At 43.3% G+C, this 25,988-nt stretch overlaps 1 protein-coding gene across 1 annotated transcript in view; it reads right to left on the reverse strand.

Moving 5' to 3' along the window:
* ATP2A3 (ATPase sarcoplasmic/endoplasmic reticulum Ca2+ transporting 3) overlaps positions 1–25,988 on the reverse strand; it is a 409,528-nt gene that overhangs the window by 242,825 nt on the left and 140,715 nt on the right. The window contains exon 4 of the mRNA XM_082244776.1: positions 18,093–18,197. Within this exon, the coding sequence (XP_082100902.1) occupies positions 18,093–18,197 (105 nt within the window). The remainder of the gene's footprint in view (positions 1–18,092; positions 18,198–25,988) is intronic.

Consider the following 25,988-nt stretch of genomic DNA (forward strand, 5'->3'; position numbering starts at 1 on the left):
ATAAATCTAGGCCAAAATTTAATTTGTTGCATTCCTTTGGTAAATAACCCAAATCAGGGTATATTATTTAGGCTGTGTGAAAATTATTAAGTCTACGGGGGGGGGGGGGGTGAGTCGTCAACCTGTCTATCACGATCTACCCGTCACTCAAAGCAAGGTGACTGGTAGGTCGTACAAAGCAATAGAAAGGGTGCCAGGTAAGTACGGGGTAAAAGCAAGGAAGGAAAAAACCTGCTCCCTCTGCTTGTCTGTTTTTGGTCTCCTGTTAGCGGCACGTGTGAGAGGCTGAGATGCCATTGTTTTTTTCCTTCCTGTGGCGGGTCCAAGCCTATGCCCTGCGGCTGTCCTCCAGGTTCCCAGACCTTGCTGAGGAGCTGCCTGTGACTGTGTGTCCTTTTCACCCATCTAAACTGCTCATCCTACCATTCCATCCTCACGGTCTTCTCACACACAAAAATAACTGAGGTGGCCACAGCACCCCCAGTGAACCCACACTTGCTGCTTCAGTGTGAGTGGGAGCAAGACTTCTCCCCTGCTCTGGGACTTCCCACTCTGAGTTGCTAGGATATCTGGTGAATGAGTGCAGGGAGGGGGTGGGGTGTCTTCTGTTCTTGCAGTACTGCACCTTAGGGGGGTACAAGGAATGAGAGGTGTTCTGTACTGAGGCAGTGTTCAGAATTAAGCAATCACATTCAAACTCCTGTTAAATAGGAATCGTTACACACCTGCCATCATTTAAAGTGCCTCTGGTTAACCACAAATAAAGTTCAGCTGTTTTAGTAGGTCTTTGACATTTTTAGTAGCATCCTACTGCAAACGCCATGGTCCGCAGACCATGCATCAGAGGGACCCTTACTGTAAAAGGTATCAGTCAAGAGAAGGGTACAAATAATTTCTAGGGCATTAGATATACCATGGAACACAGTGAAGACAGTCATCAAGTGGAAAAAATTTGGCACAACAGTGACATTACCAAGAACTGGACGTCCCTCCAAAATTGATGAAGACGAGAAGAAAACTAGTCAGGGAGGCTGCCAAGAAGCCTACAGCAACATTAAAGGAGCTGCAGGATTATCTGGCAAGTACTGACTGTGTGGTACATGTGACAACAATCTCCTGTATTCTTCATATGTCTGGTGTAGAGTGGCAAGATAGAAGCCTTTTATTACGAAGAAAAACATCCAGACCAGGCAAAATTTTGCAAAACCACATCTGAAGTCTCCCAAAAGCATGTGGGAAAATGTTATGGCCTCTGATGAAGCCAAGGTTGAAATTTTTGGCCATATTTCCAAAACATAAGTTTGGCGCAAAAACACTGCACATCACCAAAAGAATACCATACCCACAGTGCAGCATGGTGGTGGCAGCATCATGCTTGGGGGCTGTTTTTCTTCAGCTTGAACAGGGGCCTTAGTCAATGTAGAGGGCATTATGAACAATTCCAAATACCAGTCAATATTGGCATAAAACCTTCAGACTTCTGCTAGAAAGCTGAACATTAGAAGGAACTACATCTTTCAGCATGACAACGACCCAAAGCCTACATCCAAATCAACGAAGGAATGGCATCACCAGAAGAAGATTAAAGTTTTGGAATGGCCCAACCAAAGTCCAGACCTGAATCCATTTAAAAAAACCTGTGGGGTGATCTGAAGAGGGCTGTGCACGGGAAATGCCCAAGCAATCTGACAGATTTGGATGGTTTTTGCAGAAGAAGTGTGGGCAAATATTGCCAAGTCGAGATGTGCCATGCTGATAGACTCATTCCCAAAAAGATTGAGTGCTGTAATAAAATCAAAAGGTGCTTCAACAAAGTATTAGTTCAAGTGCCCGTTCACATTTCTGCAATGCGGGAACACTGCGAATATACAGCGTGTTCCTGCATCGCATCCGCACCCCTGGCAGTTCACACTGCCATATGGGATACGCTGGGGGTGTCAAACGTTAACGACACCCCCAGATCAGGTTGCATATCGCAGTGCGATTTGAAAGTTTGCGATCGCTGAATTGGATCGCACTAGTGTGAACCACCATGCAATCCGATTCTGCTGCAGACCAAAAAAAGGGTCCTGTGCGAGTTAGGTGCGATTACGGTGCAAATTCAGCCATACAAACTGTATGGCTGAATTTGCACCGCACAGAGATGGCATGTAATTTTAGGAGCAGTGCGCTCCGAATTACATGCAATCTCTGTGATCGCACAAATGTGAACCGGCACTAAGGGTATGCACACTTCTGCAACCATATTTTATTTTATTTTTTTTACTTTCCTCCACCCATAAAGATTTCAGTTTGTTGTTTAACTGAGTTGTACAGTTAATAGGTCACATTAAAGATGGAAAGGGTTCTGAAATGATTTATCTGTGTCTCATTTTTTTTTTACATCACAGAAACCTGACATTTTAACAGGGGTGTGCAGACTTTTTATATCCACTGTACATATACAGCCGGGCGAGTGCTCTTCCTTTCTGGGAGGACATCCCTGAAGGAAAGCATTGATTATCCTTGACTGAATCCAGGGGATTCAGGCTTTCACTGCCAGTGCTAGATTATCCTTGGTCCTGGCCACAAACAGAGGTAGTTTGTTGTTTAATCTGGAGGCCATGTTTTCCACCTCCAGGGTCCCCATCTCTGACAAATCAGTTTGAATATGTCAGGATGAAGGGTCCATTCCCCTTGATCCAGACTGTGGCTGCTGATGTAATCTGCCTTGCAATTGTCCACACCTGAGATGTGGGCAGCTTAAATCGCTGAACGAAAGACTTCCCCATTGCCAAGGCTGGGCTGGAGATTCACCAAACTGTGAAATTCCATGCTTTGCTGGACAGGAGTATGGGTAAGTCAAAAGGAGGAGCATGCTTTTTCCAGGTCAACAAGATGTTGTGTTGGAAATATATGCCTGTGTTCTTAAGGGGCAAGAAGAGGTTCTAGGGCCTTTGTGAAAGAGCAGAGGACAAGCCAAAGGGCAGTGTGACAAAACTGAAAGGGGTTGTCCCCAACTGTAAAGTGTATAAAGCTCTAATGAGGTAGATAAATGGAAATATGCAGATCGGCATATTCGATGTCTACAGATGGCAAGTATTTGTCTCAGAGAGGCAATAATTGACCTTGCAGATTCCATGCAAAAAAATTTAACTTTGAAAGTATTAAGGAATTTTAGGTCCAGGATAGGACAAATACCCTTGTTGGGCTTTGGTACCATGCACCATTTGAACAGTATCTTTTCAAACCTGTCCTGTAGGGGTACTGGCACAATCACTCCCTGGGACAAGAGATAGCGTAGGGCATATTCTGACTGTCCTTGGGCAGATTTTGGTTGATTTGAGAGAAGAATGCGCTGAAGCGATATCATTTTGAACGCTATTTTGTACCTCTTTGAAACTAACAATTGAACCCTCAAGGTCTGGGATGTTTGTGACACAAAAAAGGATAACATACGTCCCCCCTCCCCCCTTAGAAGCAAGGATTTCCCTTCATTAATAGGAGGACTTTGGGGAAGAGGTGGTACGTTGAAACGGTCGAACTTCGGTTTTGTGGTGGAAGCTTAGATATAGCAATAATGTGCTCAGTGTTTTGAAGAAGTAGAGGCTTCTGAAGAGAGTTTTTTGTTAACTTTTGTTTGCTGTAGGAGAAGAATCTTCGCTCCTGTTAAATGTTTAGTGAGGCACTTGTCAAATTAAAAGTGGCATCCTCCTTCAAAAGGGCATATGTGTGAGGAGTCATTTATAGGTAACTTCAGCGGACCAGGCTTCGAGTCACAAGATTCTGCGCATGTGACTGGAGGTTAGCGCAATTCTGGACATTTGTGTCATTATTTGTTACAGGGCATTCGCACAAAAGAGTGGAGCAGAAGGCTATTGTTGTAATTGCTAAGGTACCGCACTGTCCTTGAATACAGGATCGTGTGGGTTATTCATTGCCTTAGTACAGTTAGCTGTAGTTCGGCAGATAGAAGTTGCAGCGATATCTAGATGCAGATCTGTGCCTGCAAAGGTAAAGACAGTCTTTAAGAGCATCAAACTTTCTATCTGCATAATCTTTGAAAGATGGAACATCTAAAATTTGAGTAATGAGATGTTTAAGCGAGACGGCAGGAACAATTACCGAAACATACCAATTTTTTGTGAAATCTTTTATACTGGATAGGGCTTGGAAATGATTTTCCGAGAAGTGAAAATCTTTTCTGGATTCTCCCAATTATCAATTGCCCATTTTAATTGTTCATGAATGAGGAATGTCTTTTGGATTCATCAGATCTCTGTGTACCCAAAAGGGACTTTGGGGAGACGGAGATTCGACTATGACTGCAAAGCTGGAGAAGGAGCCTGACATTTTCTTACTTGCAAAACTGGTTTGGCGGTATGCTACTAACTTGTGTCAGTAATTAAAGGGATGAGTTATTAATGCAGCCCCAGGGAACATATTTTTTTTTTATGGAAGTGTTAAATTGCAATCAAAGAATTAATGAGAAGTAGATTGAAATATTATATACTATGGGTAGCTAACCATCCTAATTACCACCATTCCCAAAGTATCTGATTTATACCAATGGTTTTAGAAGTGGATTTTACCTGTTGAATTAAAGGCTAAGTTCACCACTTAGGGAAAAATATTCAATGCACATATTTTTGCAGAAAAAAAAAAAGGAAAACGTGTATTTATTAGGTTTTCCCTTTAGGAGCCTGCAAAATCCATGATCAGTAAATAAGGGGTGAAATGCCAGGCTCCTGCAGACAAGCCCTGCAGCTTTCAGCCTATACCTCCAATACAGGCTGATTGTTTACAAGCATCAGGCTTGTGAATGAAGTATGAGAGCACTCATCAGTGCCCTTGAAATTCATTGAGAACTACAACCGATCAGCCGCAATGGCTGACTGTGCTTGTAGTTCTCCCATTCACATATCGAATGAATAAATTACACGGGTGTGTGAGCGGAGCCCAGCGCAGCCTCAGTATTTTCAAAATGTGAGAGTGAGTGCAGGGAGAGGATCCCCCACCCACTGTTGGGGGGGGGGGGTGTCAGGGGGCAGCATGGAGCATGATAGACCCAAATTATGGGTGTAATGTGTAACATGCTCTGAAACCCTAAACCCCGAAGCAAACATTATTATGCAGTTTACCAATTCTTGGATGTGACCGCTGCGTTCGTTTTCTTTTTTTATGCTCTTTTTTTTATTTTTTTTTTTTATTACCTGGTCATCTGGCCAGTAAGCCTGTTTTTCAACAGAACAGGCTATTCTGCAAATGTAGCAGCCTACAGAGTGTTGAGACAAACCATTTACCACAGGCAGGGGTGCTTACAGCGATCCACTTTTATTTATTCATACAAAACCTTTATCCCAAAAGAAGAAAAAACGGTTGCTGTAACAGCTTGTGTAAATGCAGTACGAGCTAGAGTTTTGTTTCCCGTTAGTGTATCTAAATTTGCTAATGCATCCAACACTCCCCTCCCCCAGATTACCAATGCTGCTGTCCAAAGGTGCCCACTTTGCTGCTTCATTCAGAGTGGGGGCACTCTAAAAGATCATCATCACAAAAGAGGGAAAAAGCTTAAAGTTTCATCATTGTCCATCTTGTGTCAAAAGGGTATCCCTGCATGTGCTGCAGTAACATTGAAACCTTTTTAGTCTGTGTAACTCACTGTTAATGCCCTTCCCACAGGTCTGCAGCTCTTTTACATGCCAGGGGAGCAGTTTCCTCTGGTGTCTCATGTTATTCACCCTTGCAGTGGCTGTTGGAGGGACCAGTCCTGAGGCAAGCTGTCTTCCCACAACTGAGCATGTGAGAATCCTAATTAAAGGTAAATCTATTAAATAGTCCCTGTTTACTACATGTCACAACTGCCTACCTACTGGGGGCATAAAGTGTATTGTTGTATTTTAATTTGTTCCAAGTAATTGCATATGCTTATTTCTAGATGGACATTGAAACAAAAGGTCATCCGTTTGTTACATCTGTATAATTTTCCATGCAAATAACCCCAATGTAGAGGGTTATTAGCATGTATTATTTCGTTTTAATCGCAGATAAATACATTTTTTTTTGTTACTTACAGTAAAATCCCTTTGTCTGTGTTCATTGACGGACACAGCCTCTTCATATTTTTAACCATACGGTATACTGATCCCCACAGGAGTAGAACACTAGGCAGAAAAAAAAAAAGACAACCACAACCTATGGGCAGTCCCAAGTGATAGTGAACCCCCTCCCTGCTATAGGCAGCACAGTCACAAAACAGTAGCATAAAAGAAAACAAATTAGGGGTGGGTGACATCCCGGTCTCTCAATTAATTTAATTTAGAGACCGTGATTTTACAGTGAACAACAAAACACAAAAATCGAGTGTTTTCTTTTCATTGGCAAAGCCTCTTCCTGTTCTTGACCAGAGGGACGTTCCATAGTGTCTCAATGAGGAGTGGGAAATCAGGGAAAATCATGCAAGAACCACCAAGAAACCCCTTAGAACAGGAACAAAAACCTCCAAACAGCAGTCAGCAAACTTAGTGACCAAAACATGCATCCAAAGATGCCCAAATATCACCTTTGTAAAACATGGCAAAGGTGTACATAGAAGACTAGGTAGCCATCTTGCAAACTCAAGACACAGGCTCCTGATGTCAGAATGCCCAGAAACATCATGTACCCTAGTAGAGCGTGCCATGACAGTGAAGGGAGGATCTCGACCTTTAATGGCCAAACAGTGAGAAATCAATGGCAGAGAAGGCTGCCAGCCCCTTTTAAGGACTGTCCTTATCACACAAAGACTTCAACCTCTGCAAGAAAACTGTAGCAGAGAGGCACACATAAAACACTTAGGCCAGATCCAGGGAGAGCAGTGCAACCACAGTAGAATGGGGGGGGGGGGGCAGTAGAACCCTATGGTCAAGAATAGGGAGAGGCTGTGTCTGTCAATAAGCGAAAGAGAAAATACTGCTTTATATAAATATAGGTTTATGATGTGTACAACCCTGAATTCTACAAATCCCCCTATATAACAATTCATACATTGGGTATTTGCAAGAAAGAACACTAAACAGGCGCTCCAGTGTAAAAAAATCCAGAAAACTGTTGTATTAATGGGAAATATAATAGCTGGACTCAAAGCACATGCACAAAGTCTTGGGCTTTATGAAGTTCCACAAAAAACAATGTCCAAGAAAGCTGCCAAGTTTATTGAAGTAATCAAATAGGTCTTACATGGTGCCAAGCAGTAATCCAAGGCAGTTAAGGAAAGTTAACAGGCTGAAAGCAGGTGTAGTGTGCCGATCTCCAGGTAAACATCCAGCAAAGACAGGGAGATAGATGGCTGCAAGCCATAAAAGGGGAGCTCCAAGGCAGTCAAAAAGTATGTGTCTTTTTTTGGAAATTACAATGTCAAATGCAAACCTGTAAACATATTCAGATTCCAAGCATGCAGATTCATTTCTCATAATTAATCAGTTTATTCACAACTGCATGCCTTCTATATGCATTTTCTTGGTGTTTCCATGGCAATTAGCAGGAATCAATTGCCATCATCATACAGAAATAGGTACAGATGAATGTGTAAAAATTAAGAAAAACTGAAATACATTGGACTTTTCTTGTGTATAGCTACAAAATAAAAAAGCCTGTGATTCATTCTGAAATAATGATAATGCTCTCAGAGGCTTTAGAGCAGTTATTCTCTAACTGTGAGCCTGCCCTCACACAGGAGGCCCGACATCAAAGTTAGCAAGGGATGAAAAGCTTTACATTTTGAAACATTTCTATTTTTAAGTTCTCTTTCAATTCCTTATGTGCTTCGTTATGTTCTTATCTTTGCTAAAACACAATGCATAGTAACCATGAAATGCAGTGTCAACTCTTAAGCTGGCCATACAATATACAATTTTCTTGTTCAATTTACTTTAGATTTACCCTCAACTATGCAGTACAGGGGACAAAAGGGTTTACACCGCTCGAGGCAGACCATCAAACATTACACCACCATTGGTGGAACCAAGTAGCTGTCTGTAGAGCGCTGGGTGCCTGCTAGGTTCCGCAACCATGGAATGGAGACAAAACAGAACAAAGGCGGTGAAATCTTGATGTTTATTTATAAATCCATGAGAAGAAATGACATGACAAGCACTCACAGTTCAAAGAACAATTCAGCAGACACGTTTCACACACCTGTGCATAGTCATAGACCTGAAAAAAAAAAAAAAAAAAAAACTATACACCCTCAAAGAGGACCAAGTCCTCTAAACAGCAGCCTGCAGAACCTTGCAGCCAAAAGAAGCATCCGCAGATACCAACACATCCACTTTATAGAACTTTGTGAAAAGGTGCACCGACGACCAGGTGACCGCCTTGCAAACCTGCGTCACTGACATCTGATAACGGAAGGCCCAGGACGCACTAAGCGCCCAAGTAGAGTGCGCCTTGACAGGGAAAGGAGTAACCTGACCCCTGATGGAATAGAACTGAATCACCGTCTGTCTGATCCATCTAGGAATGTTCGTGAAGGAAGCGGACAACCCTGTCGGAGACCCATCCGTGAGCACAAAGAGTGAGTCTGACTCCCTAAAAGACTCCATAGCTGCCAGGTACACCCTAATTGCCCGAACCACATCCAAGGCATGCAAGGTAAGTTCCTTAGGATGTTTTGACCTGGGATACAGGGATGTCTTCATTCAAATGGAAATCAGACAACCTTTGGAAGGAATGACGGACAGGGGCGCAGAATCACCTCATCTTTGAACTACCAAGTAAGGTGGACAGGATAAAGCCGCCAGTTAACACAATGTCTTCATTCCCATCTTCTAAAACTGCATAAACAAGTGAATCTCCCGAAGAATCTCAAAGGTAAACTTCTGGAGGACCGAAAGCACAAAATTGAGGTCCCAAGGAAGAAACCGAGACCGCACTGGAGGAACTAAATGGCAAACACCCTGAAGAAAGGTACGCACCAGGGAGTGTGTGGCCAAGGGTCATTGAAAAAAGACCATTAAAAGCCAACACCTGGCCTTTGATGGTACTCAAGATTAATTTCTGTTCAACCCCTCCGTAAAGGAAGGTCAAGATCCGAGCCACTGAGAAGGAGCGAGGATGAACCCCAAGGGACTCGCACTACGCGATGTACGTCTTCCACGTACGATGGTAGATCTTCCTAGAAGTAGATTTCCTAGCTTTTAACAGTGTTGGAAACACCGATGCAGACAAACCCCTATACTTCAGTACCTGGCTTTCAACAGCCAAGCCATCAAAGCCAGCGACTGTAAATTAGGGTGGAAGATTAGCCCTTGGGACAGCAGATCCTCCCGGAGAGGAAGCTTCCAAGGAACGTTGGCGACCAGCCGCACCAGGTCAACGTACCAAGCCCGGCAAGGCCTGTCTGGGGCCACTAAGATTACCAGAATCCCTTCTGCCTCGATCCTGTGTAGATGTCTTTGCAGAAGCTTGAGAGGGGGGAAGGTGTAAATCAGACGATGCTGACCCCACGGGGCCACCAGCGCGTCTGTGGCACTTGCCAGAGGATCCCATGACCGTGCCACGAAACTTTGTACCTTTCTGTTTAGCTGAGACACCAAGAGATCAACCTCGGGGGTGCCCCACCCAAGACACAACTGATGAAACCTCCCGGATGAAGAGACCATTCCCCCTAGTCCAACACCTGCCAACAGAGATAATCCACCCGCCAGTTTTCCACTCCGGGAATGTGTACGGCTCTAACGAACGCTCTACCCACCTTAGAATGGCGGCTACCTCCAGAGCCGCCAGGACACTTCTTATGCCCCCTAGGTGAATGACATAAGTAATGGCTGTGGCGTTGTTGGATTGAATGCACACTGGACATCCTTGGAGATGATCCGTCCAATGTTCCAGGCACAGTCTGATGGCTCAGAGCTTCAGGATATTAATCGGCAGTCTGGGCTCTGCCAGGGTTTAAACCCCCCAAGCAGAGATTCTGTAGAAAATGCCTGCCCACCCGACAGCCTGGCATCCGTGACCACTAGCCAATAAGAGGGGGGGGATTTGGATTGCCGGAGAAGGATGCCACCAGATCAGGGACCCTTTTGCACCCCAGCTCAGCTGGATTTGGTTGTCCAGAGACTGCAAAGTCTTGTCCCATTTGATCAGAATCTCCCTTGCAGGGACCTCATATAGAACCGTGCAAATGGGACCGTCCCAAAGGTAAACACCATCAGGCCCAGCACTCGCATGAAAGTCCGGAGGAATGACCATCTGCTGGACAGCAGGAGGCGAATTGCAGCCTTGATAAAGTCACGTGGTTTGTGAAGCAACGCGTCGGGAGGCATCGGGTGACGTCAACTTCCGGTTCACGGCCGTAGCCGGAAGTACCTAGAGGATTGTTACCGCAATAGTGCGGCTGCCAGTCATTATTTTAAATGTGAGTGTTCCCTTATTTTTTTAATAAAATTCATTTTAAGACATACTTCACTATGGATGTTAATATATCTTTTTGAGCATACTGGGAGCATTGAAGCATTCATGTGGAAAGGTGGATATCAAGTAAGCAGTGGATGCCAGAGATACCTATATCTTTAACCTGCTCCCATCCGCGCTACAGCCTATATACGGCTGCAGCGCGGACTCGAATTTTCGGGAGGCCGTTTTTAAACGGCCTCCCAGTGACACGCCCCCCGCGCGCTCCCGCGAGCGCGCATCGGGGAGAATCTGTGTCGGCCGTGTCCCTTGGACACGGCCGATCACAGATCTTGGTGAATGGCCAATCACAGCGGCCATTCACCACGTGATCAAGCCGTCCAATGAGAGATGATCTCATATGTAAACATATGAGATCATCTCTCATCGCCGGCGCTCCTTCCTCACACAGAGCCTGCAGTGTGAGGAAGGAGGGGGAGCAGTCAGCCGCCGGGGACACAAAGCGATGTAATCAGGGCACTGATCACCAATGCCCTGATTACTAAAGGTAAAAAAACACACACAGTGCCCGCCATCAGTGCCCACAGTGCCCGCCATCAGTGCCCCCCATCAATGCCCACAATAAGTGCCCATAGTGCTGCTAGTCAGTGCCCATCAGTGCCTGCTCATCTAGGCACTGATGAGCACTGACTGGCAGCACTATGGGCACTGAGTTTGGGCACTGATGGTGCTGCCCATCAGTGCCGCCCATCAGTGCTCATCAGTGCCACCCGTCAGTGTCCATCAGAGCCGCCTATCAGTGCCCATTAGTGCCACCTCTCAGTGCCCAGCAGTGCCACCTCTCAGTGCCACCTCTCAGTGCCCAGCAGTGCTGCCTATCAGTGCTCATCAGTGCCGCCTATCAGTGCTCATCAGTGCGGCATATTAGTACCTCCTCATCAGTGCCCATAAGTGCCACCTTATCAGTGCCCATCAGTGCAGCCTATCAGTGCCCATCAGTGCCACCTCATCAGCGCACATCAGTGAAAGAGAAAAATTTATTTTCAAAATTTACTCGGAGAAAATAAGAAAAACTTTTTTTTTTTCTCAAAATTTTCTGTCTTTATTCTTTTTTTTTTGTAAAAAATAAAAAACCCAGAGATGATTAAATATCACCAAAAGAAAGCTCTATTTGTGTGAAAAAAATGATAAAAATTTCATATGGGTACAGTGTAGCATGACCGCGCTATTCATTCAAAGTGTGACAGCGCTGAAAGCTGAAAATTGGCCTGGATGGGAAGGGTGTTTAAGTGCACAGTAGGCAAGTGGTTAATATTGGATACCAGCATAATCACAAGCCTACAAGTCACTAAGGAAATCCTGCACCCCTACTCCTGGGTTATATACCAGCTAAAGCGCCTTTAACGGTGCAATGTGAGGTGAGCGGCCATTGCACTTAAAATTGTTTTCTGCTCACTGCGGATCACATCACTGGAACTTCACAAAATTGCTTTAAAGAGAAATCACACATTGTGTTGCGACCTTCATCACATGTTGCGATAGTTTGGCTGGTTTTATATTTTATGCCAACGTCTGAGGGGATTTTTGGTCTTATATGTCCCAGGCGTGCCAGTGACAACGCAAGTCTATATTTTATTGTTCTTAATTCATCCATACGTTTTTATTCAGGATTCTTATGGTATGATGCATTGTCAGCTCTTTTAGAGCTTTTGAGATTCCATTCCATTAGCGCTGATTCATTTCTTGCATAATATTTCTGTCAGTATTTGGTGAAAATACTAGAATCGGCTGCTGATGGTGTAGGATTTTGTACTAATCTCATACTTACTAGTCTAATAGGGATCTACCATTCACAATACATTAACAGCTTATTCAGAGTCCCTCTCATTCCGATACCCAAGTGGCAGCGCATATATCACCTCTTTCTTTTGTCGAATTGGAGCCTGCAGTTTCTGCAGTTTGTCCAGAGAAAGGAGTACTCTGGCTAAGGCCGAGTCCAGAGTCAGACCCAGATAGTCTAGTTTCGTGGAAGGAACCAAGGCACACTTCTGAAGATTCAGAATCCAGCCGAACTTCCTCAGGGTTTGTATGGAGATCTCCAGGTTTTCCACCAGCGCAGTAGGAGACACTGCTCGCAGAAGAAGGTAATCCAAGTAGCCCAGGACCACGATCCCCTGCTGACGTAACAATGCTAGCACAGGGGCCAACACTTTTGTGAAGACCTGAGGCGAAGGCAAAGCTGAGGAAGCGCTGGGGAACGACACATATTGGAATGTGAAGGTAAGCCTCCTGGGATGTCGCTGGGGGCAAGAAAATCCCCCTGATGCAGGGAAGCCACCACCATCTGAACAGACTCCATTTTGAACTTCTGCACCTGCACAAGCAGTTCAGCACCTTGAGGTCCGAGATTGGACTCACCTTGCCTTCGTTTCTGGGGACTGTAAACAGGTTCGAGTAAAACCCCTGAAAATGTTCCAAAGTCAGAACCAGGACAATCACCCCTTGAAGTAAAAGGTCTTGCACCACCCCAAAGAGAGTCTGTAAGCGGACCGGGGACAGCCACACCTCGGAAAGAAAGAACCTTTCTAGAGAGTAAGAACAGAACTCGATCTTGTAGCCAGACCGTATGACTTTGTGGACCTACTTGTCTTGCACCAGGAAAGATATGGGTGAGGGTACACCTTCAAGCTGCAGGAGCCTTGTCCTCGGGTCTGCAGAAGCCCGCTCTTGAAATGCCAGGCCAAGTTCGCTTGGATCCTCCAGAGGAAGCCCCGAAAGGCTTCGATCCCTTGTCAGTCAAACCTGAGGGACAAAAAAAATAAAAAAACTTTTCTTATGAGCCAAGAAGGAGGGCTCATGTCTATGATGAGGGTCCCTGCCCATAGTAGCCTGTGAAAGAAGGGTACTCTTCCCCCCTGTGAGATCTTCAATTATGTCATCCAGGGTAGCACCTAACAGGTGATCTCCTTCAATAGGAAAATCAGTCAAGGCCTTTTTAGAAGTCTGGTCTGCAGACCAGCATTTGAGCCAAAAGACATGCTCAAGGTCCACTGTCGAAACAGAGAGCCGAACCACTAGGGTAGCCGCATCCAAAGAGGCATCACAGATAAACTGCACCCCCCTGGACCAGCTGGTCCTTCAGCTCAGCAAAGGCGGGGGCTTAGGGGGGGAGCTGTTCTCCCTCCAGGTCACGGTGTAAAGCTTAGCCCACTCGGTCAGAGTCTGTGACCCCAGGTCAGTGGTGAAAACCGGCCTCAGTGCTGAACCAGCAAGGAAATACATATTGCGGGCCACAGCCTCTGCCTTCCTTTCAGCCGGGTCCTTAAAGGCCGGGGACTCTTCAACCGGAATCATGGTTGCCTTTTTAATCTGGAAGGGTCCACTACCGGTGAAACAGTCCACTTAAGAAGGGACTCCTTATAGGAGTTATCGCCTAGCAAAGCGTTTAGGGACCCCAAGGGGACGCTTTGGTCGTCCCCACTCTGTAGTGACAATTCTGTCAAAATAGGAAGGGAAAAGTTACACCTTTACCGCTCTGGATGACTTGCGAGTGCCAAAGAGGACCTGCGCCTCCGTCGCAGCTGCGTCCTACATCTTTAAAGTCTTACGCACAGATACAATCAGTGCGTCCCACAGCGCATTTTCGTGTGCAGTTGCAGAAGTGGAGGAATCCTCCTCACTATCTGAGGATTCAGGGCACGTGATTGCAGACCCATGCAGGGTGACCCACGTCCGTGACGGCCTAATCAGTTTCAAGATCTGAGGGAACAAATGAGGCAGGGGGAGGCGGGGGGCACTTTTTTGCCAGCCTGTCGCCCAAAAGCCAACTCCACCCAGGACACAAAGGACTCCAGGACCACCGTCAGTGCGGGGGGGGACAGGTAAAGGGGTACCTAATGGGAAGGAGGGGAACCCAGGTGTCCGACCGTCCCATGGAGGGGCCCGCGTCCACCCAAAAATCCTCTAGGGGGAGAGGGGGGACAGCTACTCACCATAACAGGAACCAGGCAGGCACCGCTCCAGACAGAACCCTTCGCCACTGAAATGGGGGGCTGTCGGCCAGGAGGAACGCTGCAACTCGGACCAAGAACCGGTCATATGCGATCTTGCAAGGCGTTTAACTTGCAAGCAAGCCCCCGTCCGGTGGGGCTATTTCGCAGCCGACCTAGCGTGGAGCAGAGGTCTGCGTGCGCGCTTGCTGGGCAGAGTGGTGCTGACCACTGGATCTAGATTATCCAGCCCGTCACCCAGTCCAGCAACTGATTGTATATCTCACAGGAAAAAAAAAAAAAAAAAAAGGAGAAAAAAAAAAAATCTATCTAAAAGAAAAAAAATTTCCTAGGACTAGAGATTCCAGCAAGGAACTAGGTCCTTACTCCTGACTAGGAAAAAAAAAAGTACCCATAGCAGAGAGAAGGAGTATACCCCCTGGGGCTGCCCATAGGCGTAGCCAGACTTTTTTTCTGCCTAGTGTTCTACTCCTGTAGGGGGCAGTATAACCCAATGGTTAAGAATATCAGGAACTGTGTCTGTCAATGAACAAAAGAGGAATTTGTGAGTGCCAGTGTTGGTACTTTGCAGAGTTGCAATTTTCAAAAAAAAAAAAAAAAAGTCACAACCTGCAGTGCTGTATAATCTATGGCTGCTTTTAAACATACACAGTCTCGACTGATGAATCACACAGCCCTGCAGCTTTTATGAATGATCAGCATTGGGGGGTTGTGTCTTACACAGTACCAGTCTGTACTGCACCATGGTGTAATCTATGTGCAAGGGTGGTGTACAATAGATCATAGAGCCCACACAGCACTGACTTACTTTTGTGAACATGCAGTTTTGTCAGGTCAACGCTGATTGTTAAATCATAACAGTAAACCGAAAAATCAGCTAAGAAGAGAGTGCGAAGCTCAGTGCTGGCTGTTCCTCCCCCCCACAGACATGCCCATAAAACGTAAAGAAGAAATCAGATTACATACCTTTTTTGAAGCCGCTTCAGTCTCCAGCGGTGGAAGCTCTGCAGAGGAGACAGCTGAAAACAGTTGGGAAATTAATGGGAAGTGACGTCACCCATACAGTTACTATAAGGCTTCCGTTGACGGCTGCCTCCTGTGCATCCGCTCCCACAGTGAAGCTGCCGACAGCTCAGCGTCGGACTGGACCGGAGTTGCTTCAAAAAAAGGTATGTATAGCGATTTCTTCTTTATGGGGCTAGATAGGTTAGCCTTAGATCGTGGATGCCTCTGGATTTACAGATTTTAGTGTTAGGGTGGACTTCTACTTTAACATAGAGGCTTGTGCTCTGCAATAGTGGCACCAATGAGGACAGGAGGTCCCCTGAGGGATGGAATAAAATAAACATTTTTAAAAATGCGAGTGCTTTTCTTTGAAGTGGTTGTAAACCTTTAAATAAAAAAATGATCAAAGCATATCCTTCTACAGTATGTACATGCCTCAACCCATAGCACAGAGTGCGATTTGTCTCCTCTCCCATTCCTCTGATATCTACAGGAATCACTTTCGAATAGGGTATGCTGACACCAAGCAATCCCGTAAGATGGCCCCAATCCCCCTACCACATGCAAAGCTGAGACTGTCAATCACCTGCTGTGTATTTCCTTATGACAGGGCTCAAAAAGCTCAGGCATCAGGTCTCCATGGTTGACCAGAAATGGGGTCTTGGCGTCTGGGCTCCGGCCAGCCTATCCACCGCTGCCAGTGGCAGCAGACATGAGCAACTCCTCGGGCTGCCGCCCACTGAGCTTCTCGCCTTCTTTCTTCCCTTGCATGGGTAAGCGACGATTGGGCAGCCTGTCAGCCTCTCTCCATTAGCCGGAGCTTTCCACCCACTTATGGTCTTCTCCCAATCAGTAGGCGAGCTGGGGACAGTGTGAGAGGAGTGTATGACTGACCACACTGTCCAAACAATAGGTGTTCTCTGCCTGATGTGTCCTGCAATTTTAGGACAGGCAGCAGAGAGACCCCCCCCCCCAAATTAGATCAGAGTCTCTTTATGTTAGCACCCTTGTTAGATCAGAGTCCCTTCATATCAGCACCCTTCTTAGAGGGCCCCCATTATATCAGAGTGCCCTTTTATCAGTGACCCCCTTTAAAGATCAACGGTTGGCCATCTCCTTCGCCGAAAACAAAGCCTTGCCAGTGAAAAAAAAAATGGCTCCTAACTTTTTTAGCTGGCTCTTAGATTCAAAGCAAATTTGTCAAGCCCTGCCTTATGATAGATACATTTTGATGTCCGTGCCAAAGGTTCTAAAGTTACAAAAAAATCAGCTGCTTTATTGAAATACCTTCTAATATTCAAGATAAAAAAAAAAGTACAGCACTAGCAAGCTAATGTGACTCTCCTACTTTTTTCTAAAACCTAACAATTTTTTATCACGAGCAATTTAGGCATAGGCACATGACGTCATTCCACACAGAACACCAGTTTGCATCCAACAGGAAGTCCTAGAAGAAACAGAAGTTGTATGAAAAGACTAAGTACCCTTTCACAGTTTTCAGGCCCCTGTCAGTTTTTCAGGCGGACCTGATTGGATGCTCCATGCATCCTTATGGGGCAGCGGGTGTCAGCGGAGACATCTCCATTGACACCTGTTGCTATCCGATCCTGTCCATGAAATCCGGATAGATGGAAACCCTATTTTCCATCTATCTGTGGGATCGGATGAGAACGGACAGGCAGTCCGTTCTTATCCAATCTCCCCATAGAGGACAGTGGGCACACAGAGCGGAGACGGAGCTGTCATCTGCCTGCTTAGTGGGGATCGGCGGGATTGATCCCCCGCTGAGCAGAATGGACTCTGTTGGGTGGTGCGCCCATGTGAAAGGGGCCTAAGTGTTATTTCTTAGTGCTAGGACTGGCCCCTATAAATGTGAGTGATCCGATTTGTTTTAATAAACATTTTTATTAAACAGTTTTATACTATGTATTTTTTGTCTTGTTTCCTCTTCATTTAAATGGATCTCCTATGAAAGTAGACTGGTTTGGCATATTATAAGAGGATGCGAAGGACCCATTTAAAGGGTCAAGTTCTCTGGTGAATGATTTCAGCAGCTGGGTGGAGGATTTACAGAGTGAACTGACGTGGTGATCACACAGTGTATACCATATGCCAGCACACCACTTGGGGTGTTAACTTTATATCTGCTTGACATTATGAAACTGATCTGTTGACAACTGATTTGGAATAAAAGGGATTACCTGCACTGGACACTTTATGATTAAAGGTAAATTGCACATATTGTGTGGATTTTGCACTTAATAAATGGTATTATAATCTGCACAGGTCACTTTTATAATCAATTATTGTAAAAATTCAGCACTTTTGTTTTTTGCTGCATATAATTATATGGATTAAGGTGCTTGATTTGCATACATAGCACTTTATGTAGCACTTGATGAATATTTTGTTCATGATATAAAATTGGTAGGTTTAAAAAAAAAAAAAAAAAAAAAAAAAAAAAAATGGGCGAGGAGAGAGTCACATTAGTTTAGAATATACATCTATCATCTGGGGCTAGTCACTGGGTTTCAAGCACTTTAGTCATAAGGCACAGTGATATATGCAGCAGGGCAAGACAATTGCTTTCCATTTTATTTTTTTATGCCAAATTACTTGGATTTATAACCTTGCACAACTGGTAGCTACAAAAATGAAAGAGGAATTGAAGAGCGGGTGTAAAAGTATACAAGATTAATAACATACCTGCCATACTCCTACAAATGCATTTACAAATAGGATCAGAACAATAACTATAGGCTCCACGAAGGCAGTTGTAGTTTCTTCTCCTTCCTCGAACCATGCCAGTACCTGAAATACAAAATAAATAGCTTTTAACTACATTGAGTAAGTCCAATTAAAAAATGTTCCTTGCCAGGTTAAATTAACCTTTAAACAGAAATAGGAACACACATTTGTGTCTAATCCTCAAATGTAAGATTGAAACTTTAAGCAGAGTTAATTGTCACTTGGTCTGTGTATCTAAACTACAAAACAAATCTGGTGCCTGCATTTCACAACTGTTAACAGTGTTTTTTTTTTTTTTTTTTTTTTTACAGAAAACAAAGAAAAATCTTTAAACTCCTTCTAAGTGACTTGGCCTAGGCTCAAATGATGTAATCTCTTTGCTGCAGGCAGGAGAAACCATACCCATTGTTTCCTCTCCTCCAGTCACACTTAGGGCTTGTTTATATGCGTGCCCATCATTGCTGCCCATTGCTGTAAAGGGATTCACAGTGGATCACTTTTTAGAGGCATTTTGTCCCCTCCTTAGTGCCAGGGTTATCCAAACACCACCTGTAGTATAACTTTAGCCCTAAACCAATTGCAAAGGAATTTGAAGATGTTGATTGTGTAATAACAGGATGGGAGGTGTGAGTTGTACAACCAACTTGTTCTAGTTCCATAGCATGAAAAAAATATCCGTTATCTAGGTTGACTCTTTATAGAAAAGTATGGAAGCTGCCATTGCGGAGGTTGTCTGGCTGTCAGGCTGATGTTTTGACTTCAATGTTTTTTGAGTGTCTGACCCAGAACATGTATAGAAATAAGGCTGACATTTTTCTGACAGTCGTTTGCATGAAGCATATTTGACGTGTTCACTATGCCCTGTGAGTAGGCACTGCCGTGTCACACATTATAAAGAGCCTGCCATCTGAACCACAGAGGTGCTGAGAGGAGTTTCAGGAGACTCATTCAGTAAGGCTGCATTCACACTTGAGCGTAGCGTTTTACCGCGGTTTTTTTACCGCGATTTTCAGGCATTTTTTTCAGGCGTTTTTTGGAGGCAGGCATTGACATCTATCAAAAACGCTGGTAATCAGCCCAAAAAGAAGCTCATGTACTTTTTTCAGCAACAGGCATTTTGCAAAACGCTCAGATGTGAACAGGGGCCATTTAAATGAATGGGGTTTTACTTGTTGGGCGTTTTGGAACGTTTTTTTTTTAGCGTTTTTGGAACTGAAAAACACTCAAAAATGCCCAGGTGTGAATGGAGCCTAAAGGAATCACAGCTTGCAGGCAGCAAGGTATTTATAGTACATGTAGTCCTTAGAAATTGAAAATAAACCGCAGAGGAGAAGCTGAAATGCATGCAGGGAATCCAGAGGTTGTGGATAGCAATGACCAGCAGATAAGCCACAATTACAACATTAAAGATGATTTCTAGTAATCCTATACTAGATTGTCAAAAGTTACTATTGTTTGTATTACTACTACAAGGTTAGAAAATAAAGTTTATGCTATGACCATTCCTTTAGACCCCACTCACACTAGTGCAATTTTTCCTGCGTCTGCCAATGCAAGGCAATAGAAAGTGATTTTTTTGTGCAGCATATTTTTTATTGTCCCTTTAAACTTCAATTGGAGAGGAAAATGCAGGTACATTTGTTTTTGGTAAATTTTTACAGGGTTTTGTTTAACAATCTCCTCCTCCAAAAAACAAAAAAAAAAAAAAAAAATGCATGAAAATGCATCAAAAATGTACTGAAACATGCATGAATATGCAGCAGAACTAGTTTGAACATAGGCTTAAGGAATGGAAAGCGGTGATACAATACATTTTTGTTTAGGAGTTTAAAACCCCTTTAAACATTCATTCATATCCAGCTGAATTTTTTATTTTTTTTCCACATTTACAGTTTAACACTATTGGGTGCTCTGAAAGAAGTTTTTGGTTAAAGCGGAGTTCATCCCATTTTTTTTTATGTGCAATGTATCTTATGGCTATTAGGAACACTTTTACCAATGGGCATTTTATTTTTTTTATTTTTATATTTTTAAAGGAAATAACTTTATTCTTTTTTCAGCACTTCCGGCTATGGCCACCTAGGCGATTATGTCACTAGGCGATTTGCAAGGACTCCTGGGATAGTGGCATTATGTATACCAGAAATCCTTGTGAATCGCCTAGTGACAAAATTTTGAGTGTCAGGAAAAAGGGAGAGCCACGCAGTGGCATTACTGCGCAGGCGTAAGATTAGCAGGTGCATGCTGGGTAGCCAGCTGCACCGAAATCTTGTAAACGAAGAGAAGAGTTCTTCAGACGCCCACAGCTAACTTGGAACTTGCCTACTTCCGAGATCTGGTTAGCAATCAAATATTTTAACAAAAACGACCACACATGACACGTTCTAAATGTTGCTGTATATGGTTAGACAAGTACAGAGGTGTTTTTTTTAAGTATTTGGGGGACTGTTACTCCACTTTAAGCAATGAAGTTTTGATCTAAACTATCTGGGGAAGCGGGTTTAAAACAATTTGTTCTTTTAGATGAGGAAATTATGTGTTGGATAAAAGCAGTTTAAATATTTATATATCACACTCACATTATCCAAACAAATGCATTTTATTTTTTTAAGCCAAGTATACTACACAATTGTAGAGCCCCACTCACACGCTGCCAATCTGCTGTACTTTGAGAACAGAGTAAATATTTCCTCATGTCTCCTCTTCCAAAGAACAGAAGTCTGGTCTAGACTGTGTAGGATGTGTTTGGAAATCAGGCATCCATTTATGATGCCCAAAATACATTTAAAGAACAAATGCAAACAACATCATACAAGAAACTCGATATTTACAAAGTGAGAAAAATAACACGCAAAGCTATATACACATACAATATTATAAATCAAATTCTGTGTTCTGAAACCCCAAAAATCTCAAGTGTTACCCATGCTTTTGTCATTTATCTACTCTTCTATATCCCTGCTTAGGGTAACTGCTTGTGTTTTCTTTTTTTTTGTTGGTTCAGGTTATTGTTTTCTTAAAAGATCTCAATAAAAAAGATTAAAAAAAAAAAAAAAAAACACAAGAAAGTCAGTTATTGGAACGTGAACTACTGCAGTACATATGGAGGATTTGAGAGGCTGATAGATATGTTTGGGTACCTCTAGATACCTACACTTTACCCGCAGAGTTTTTATGGTTTTATATTACAGATTCTTTTTATTATGTTTTCTTTGAGTTAGAGCCCTTTCACACCGAGGCTTGAAAACGGCCCATAAAAAGGTTGAGCACTTTTGAGGCGTTAGCTGTGGGCTTTTTTGAAGGTCACGTGACTCAAAAACTGCTTCAAGAACCATTTTGAATCACTTTTGAAGCGCTTCCTATTAATTTCAATGGAGAGGGGAGCTTTTGAGGCTTTTTTATTTTTTTAAAGACGCTCCAAACATGCTTCAAAGATGCTGTTTGCAGGAATTTTTTCACCTCCCCGCCAGCGCACCGCCCCAATGTGAAAGCATGGCTGCCATCATTGACCTTCTAAAAACAGCTGCCTAGCTGTATCTGGCTTCAAAACTTCTGGATTCACAGACCCAGAACAAGCATGCAACCAAAGAAAGTCCAAAATGTCAGATGTCCTTATATCTGTTTGAGGTTAAGTCACATTGTAAAGTAGTACTTTCAAACAAAGCAGCATGCCGTAGAACCCTGTAGACTTCTATATTGGTTGTTCCTCTACTCACTGGGTCCTCAAAAAGGCCACATGCATGTGAAGAGAGGAAGTGGAACAACAATATAAAATTATTAAATGCATGATTCGGGCATGCACCACAGGTTTTACTCATTTTCATACCATTAAAGCCATTAGCTTGATTTTTGTAATTTTTAGGAGTGTTAAAAAATAAATAAAAAAAAGTTTTGTACAAACTTTTACATATCAGGTCATCATACATGGTTTACCTTTAAAGTACCATGGGGATTGCTGGTTGTTTGTGTAGACTTATATATGGATGTTTTCCCCAATCTCCTGGCCCTATAGAAGACTGGATTCCACTGCACTAACACACTCAGGCAGAGAAACTGTACCCCAGACCATCATAAGTATGTATGTCAGAAGGGGAAAGGTGGGTTTAGATCAAATAAGTGGGAAAGGGCTTGGTGTGAAGAAGAGAGGAGGAGGGTTGGGTTGACAGGCAAAAAAGGTAGAGAAACATTTTACAAAAAAGGGGGAGAAAAAAAAACACACACACACACACACACCTTTGTGTTCTTCATTTTGACAATAAAATTAGCATTTCTGATTTGCACAATATTTGTTTATCAAACCTATATATTTTCTTTTTTTTGGTACAGCTTCAATTCCAAAAAAGTTGGGACACGGTCGTATTTTTCCTTTCAAGATGCCTTTAAATATTTGCAAAGAAGATCTATGGCTGTTGAACTGTTAGAACCTTTCCAGCAACTCCAGCCATTGGCTCTCGCTGCTGTCAATCACAGCCAGTGACAACGGAGTGGGGCGCCGGGGCAGGGCCCCACTGTGTGTCTTATGGATACAGCGAGCCAGCATGCACGAGTGTAGCTGCTTGCTATAGGGGCACTCGGGGAGGGGGAGGGGGGGTGAAACCAGCACCTGAGCAGAAGAGGCTCAGGGCTGCTCTGTGCAAAACCATTGCACAGAGCAGGTAAGTATAACATGTTTGCCATTTTCCAAACGGAATCAGGAGAGACCGGGAACCACGGGGGGAAATTGTGTGAGGACCACCACTCCCGAGGGCAATAGAAGTGATTGCGCAGCTCTAAATTAGCAAGCTTGTTTTAAGACGTTATCCTTTTGACTGCCATGTCCTACCTATAATGGCAAAGCACGCCTGTCAAATAGAAGCATGGTGGCTGAAACTGATCGCCTATGTTTGAAAAGTTGCCTTGCTTTATTGGATGTTAAATCTTTCAAGACCAAGAATAATTGGTGAAAATATAAAGCGTGAAATATAAAACATTAGCAAAATGCTATCTTACTGTTATAAATCGCCAGAAAAAAATAAAAATAAAGTCTACAGAAAAAAAAAAAAAGTGTAAAAAGTCTCAAACGTCTTCAAATCCTTAAATTTATCATAAAAGCGATCCTGTTTGATGCACTCCTCCAACCCCTTCAGTGAAAACCTTTGAAGCACAATAATCCTTGTGCAGCTCCACCTTCAAGTGATAAAATATTGCGCCTCCACCTCAGTTTGGAGACCTGCTTACCTTTCAAGATCAAGCTTATGTTAGAAAAATGAAAGTCAAAGCCTGACTGGGTCTATATGGAATGACAAACTGTACGTCCTATTACTTTCGATTATTTGTTATGGTAACTCCCTAAAGACAGACCCCCAGTGATGACCCAACGTTGTCTCCCTACTTTGTGTTATGGACTACATGTGGACTCCTATTTCTCTCACATCAGACTTCATCCCCCTTGCCCACATATTCAAAAACCCTAAAATCCCCCCCGGTGGAGATGTGAAGGTGTTTTAGTGGCTGAATGATAAGGACCTATACCATATTGGTTATTTTTTTACCCATAAGAGACCATTCAGCATTGTCTCGCTAACCTTGAGATGCCCCAGTCCGACCAGTTAAGTTTTTTCAAAATTTTCTGAAATCCCTTTGGCCCCACACATCCAATAATGAGTTGGCCCACCCTTTGTAGCTATAACAGCTTTAACTCTTCTGGGAAGGCTATCCATAAGTTTAAGAGGTGTGTTTATGGGAATGTCAAACAAAACTAAAGACATTTCTAAGCTCAACTTACCAACAAGCCTGCGACCAAACTAATTGACCTGTCTAACAATATGTGTTAAATTTGTATGGAGAGAAAGAGTCTATGGACCAACAGGCACCGTCCCCTGGGGTAAAATTGTGAAATAGTTTGTATAACCAGGTTGGTAGACGACTAGTGGGGGAGGAGTATGACAAGGTGGGAATAATTCTACCAGACACTGGATATGGGGATTTAAATGTGCCTATATGTCAACATCCGAGACCAAAAATTATGTTTAAAAAAAAAAAAAAAAGATATTTATTGAAGATTACAAATAATGAGATCACACACACACACACACATTATATATATATATATATATATATATATATATATATATATATATATATATATATATATATATATATATATATCATATCACTATAATGATGTATGTCTATAATGCATCACATAGTCTGCTTGTAGATCGACGCGTTTCGCTGAGATAGCTTCTAGGATCCAAACATCGGTACATCATAACAGAAACTAAAAAAGAAAAGTAACTGAACAAGCGAAAAAAAAAAAAAAAGGAAAAGAGGGGAAACACAACAGTGGGGATGTGAGGAAACAGGCTGCAGCGGATCAAGATTAGGGGAGGCCTTTAAGCAAGTTAAAGGACGGGGAAGGGGAGAAAACATCTAGCATATAACAAATTAAAATATATATGTATGTTCTTACCCATCGATAAAATATCGATGGGTAAGAATATATACATTTTATCGATGGGTAAGAACATACATATATTTTATTATACGTTCTGTGCTAGTTGTTTTCTCCCCTTTCCCATCCTTCAACTTGCTTGAAGTCCCCCCCCCCCCCCCTTGATCCACACTGTTGCGTTTCCCCTCTTTTTTTTTTCTTGCTCGTTCAGTTACTTTCCTTTTTTAGATTCGGTTATGATGTACTGATATATGAATTTTGGGTAGCCCAGTGTTTATCTGAAGTACTATATGAGATGCATATTGATTTGTATTGTTGTCCATTTTAGATACGATGATATTTAGAAAATTTGTCTGATATGTACACAATGTTTGGATCCCGAAGAAGCTATTTCAGTGAAACGCGTCGATCTACAAGCAGGCTGTGATGCATTATAGACATACATCGTTATGTTGCTATAACTATATAAATTATATATATATATATATATATATATATATATATATATATATATATATATTTTTTTTTTTTTATTTCATTATTTGTAATTAGGCCTGCATGATATTGGAAAAAAAATATATCGCAATATTTTTTTTTCAACGATATATATTGCGATATTGAGGGACCCGTCAATCCAGGCTAAAGTCAACAAGGGATTAGGAAGAATGCTGGGAATAGAAATCATGAAGCATGCAGGCAGCCTTCTAAATTTTAATTGCAGATACAGGGCACTGGGCAGGTCAGGGTTAATAATGGTATTCTCAAATCAATTACTCAGTCTCAGTGACAGTGTGGAATCGATCGGATTATTCAGTGACAGTCAGTGACAGTGTGGAATCGATCGGATTATTCAGTCACTCACAGTGGTGGACTAGGAGCCGGGAAAGGATCACAGCACAGCCGCATATTACACTGACTCACTCGTGCACTGCAGAGTGTTGGTTATGTATTGTATAAAAGAGATAGCCACTGTTATATGATTAGCTACATCTACATTAGTCTTAATAGGAGAGTCGGTGGGATTCCCTGTGTCAGGGAGCCTGGGGGGGGGGGGGGGGGGATTGAGCAGCACAGTGTACCTGCAGTTTTCACACAGGTTACCTACAGTTTCTCATAGACTTCTGTTAGATCGTGTGTAGAGCTTTACGATAGTCGAGTCTCACTCTCCGCCCTAGTTTTCTCAATGGCACATTCAGGGAACCAATCACACCGTGAGTAGCGGCACAGCGAACCAATCAGGTGTGCAGGCACGCGTGATTGGTTAGGTGGGCAGCTGCTCACGGCGTGATTGGTTCCCTGCATGTGCCATTAAGAAAACTAGGGCGGAGAGTGAGACTCACTGAATGTGTGGGGCGGGCTGCAGTGGAATGGATGTGTGCGTCCTCCTCCGAGTCCCTTCCCCCTGCCTATGTAAAATATTG

The sequence above is a fragment of the Pelophylax lessonae genome (genome assembly GCF_965119305.1).
Source record: "Pelophylax lessonae genome assembly, chromosome: 2".
Lineage (NCBI taxonomy): Eukaryota > Metazoa > Chordata > Amphibia > Anura > Ranidae > Pelophylax > Pelophylax lessonae.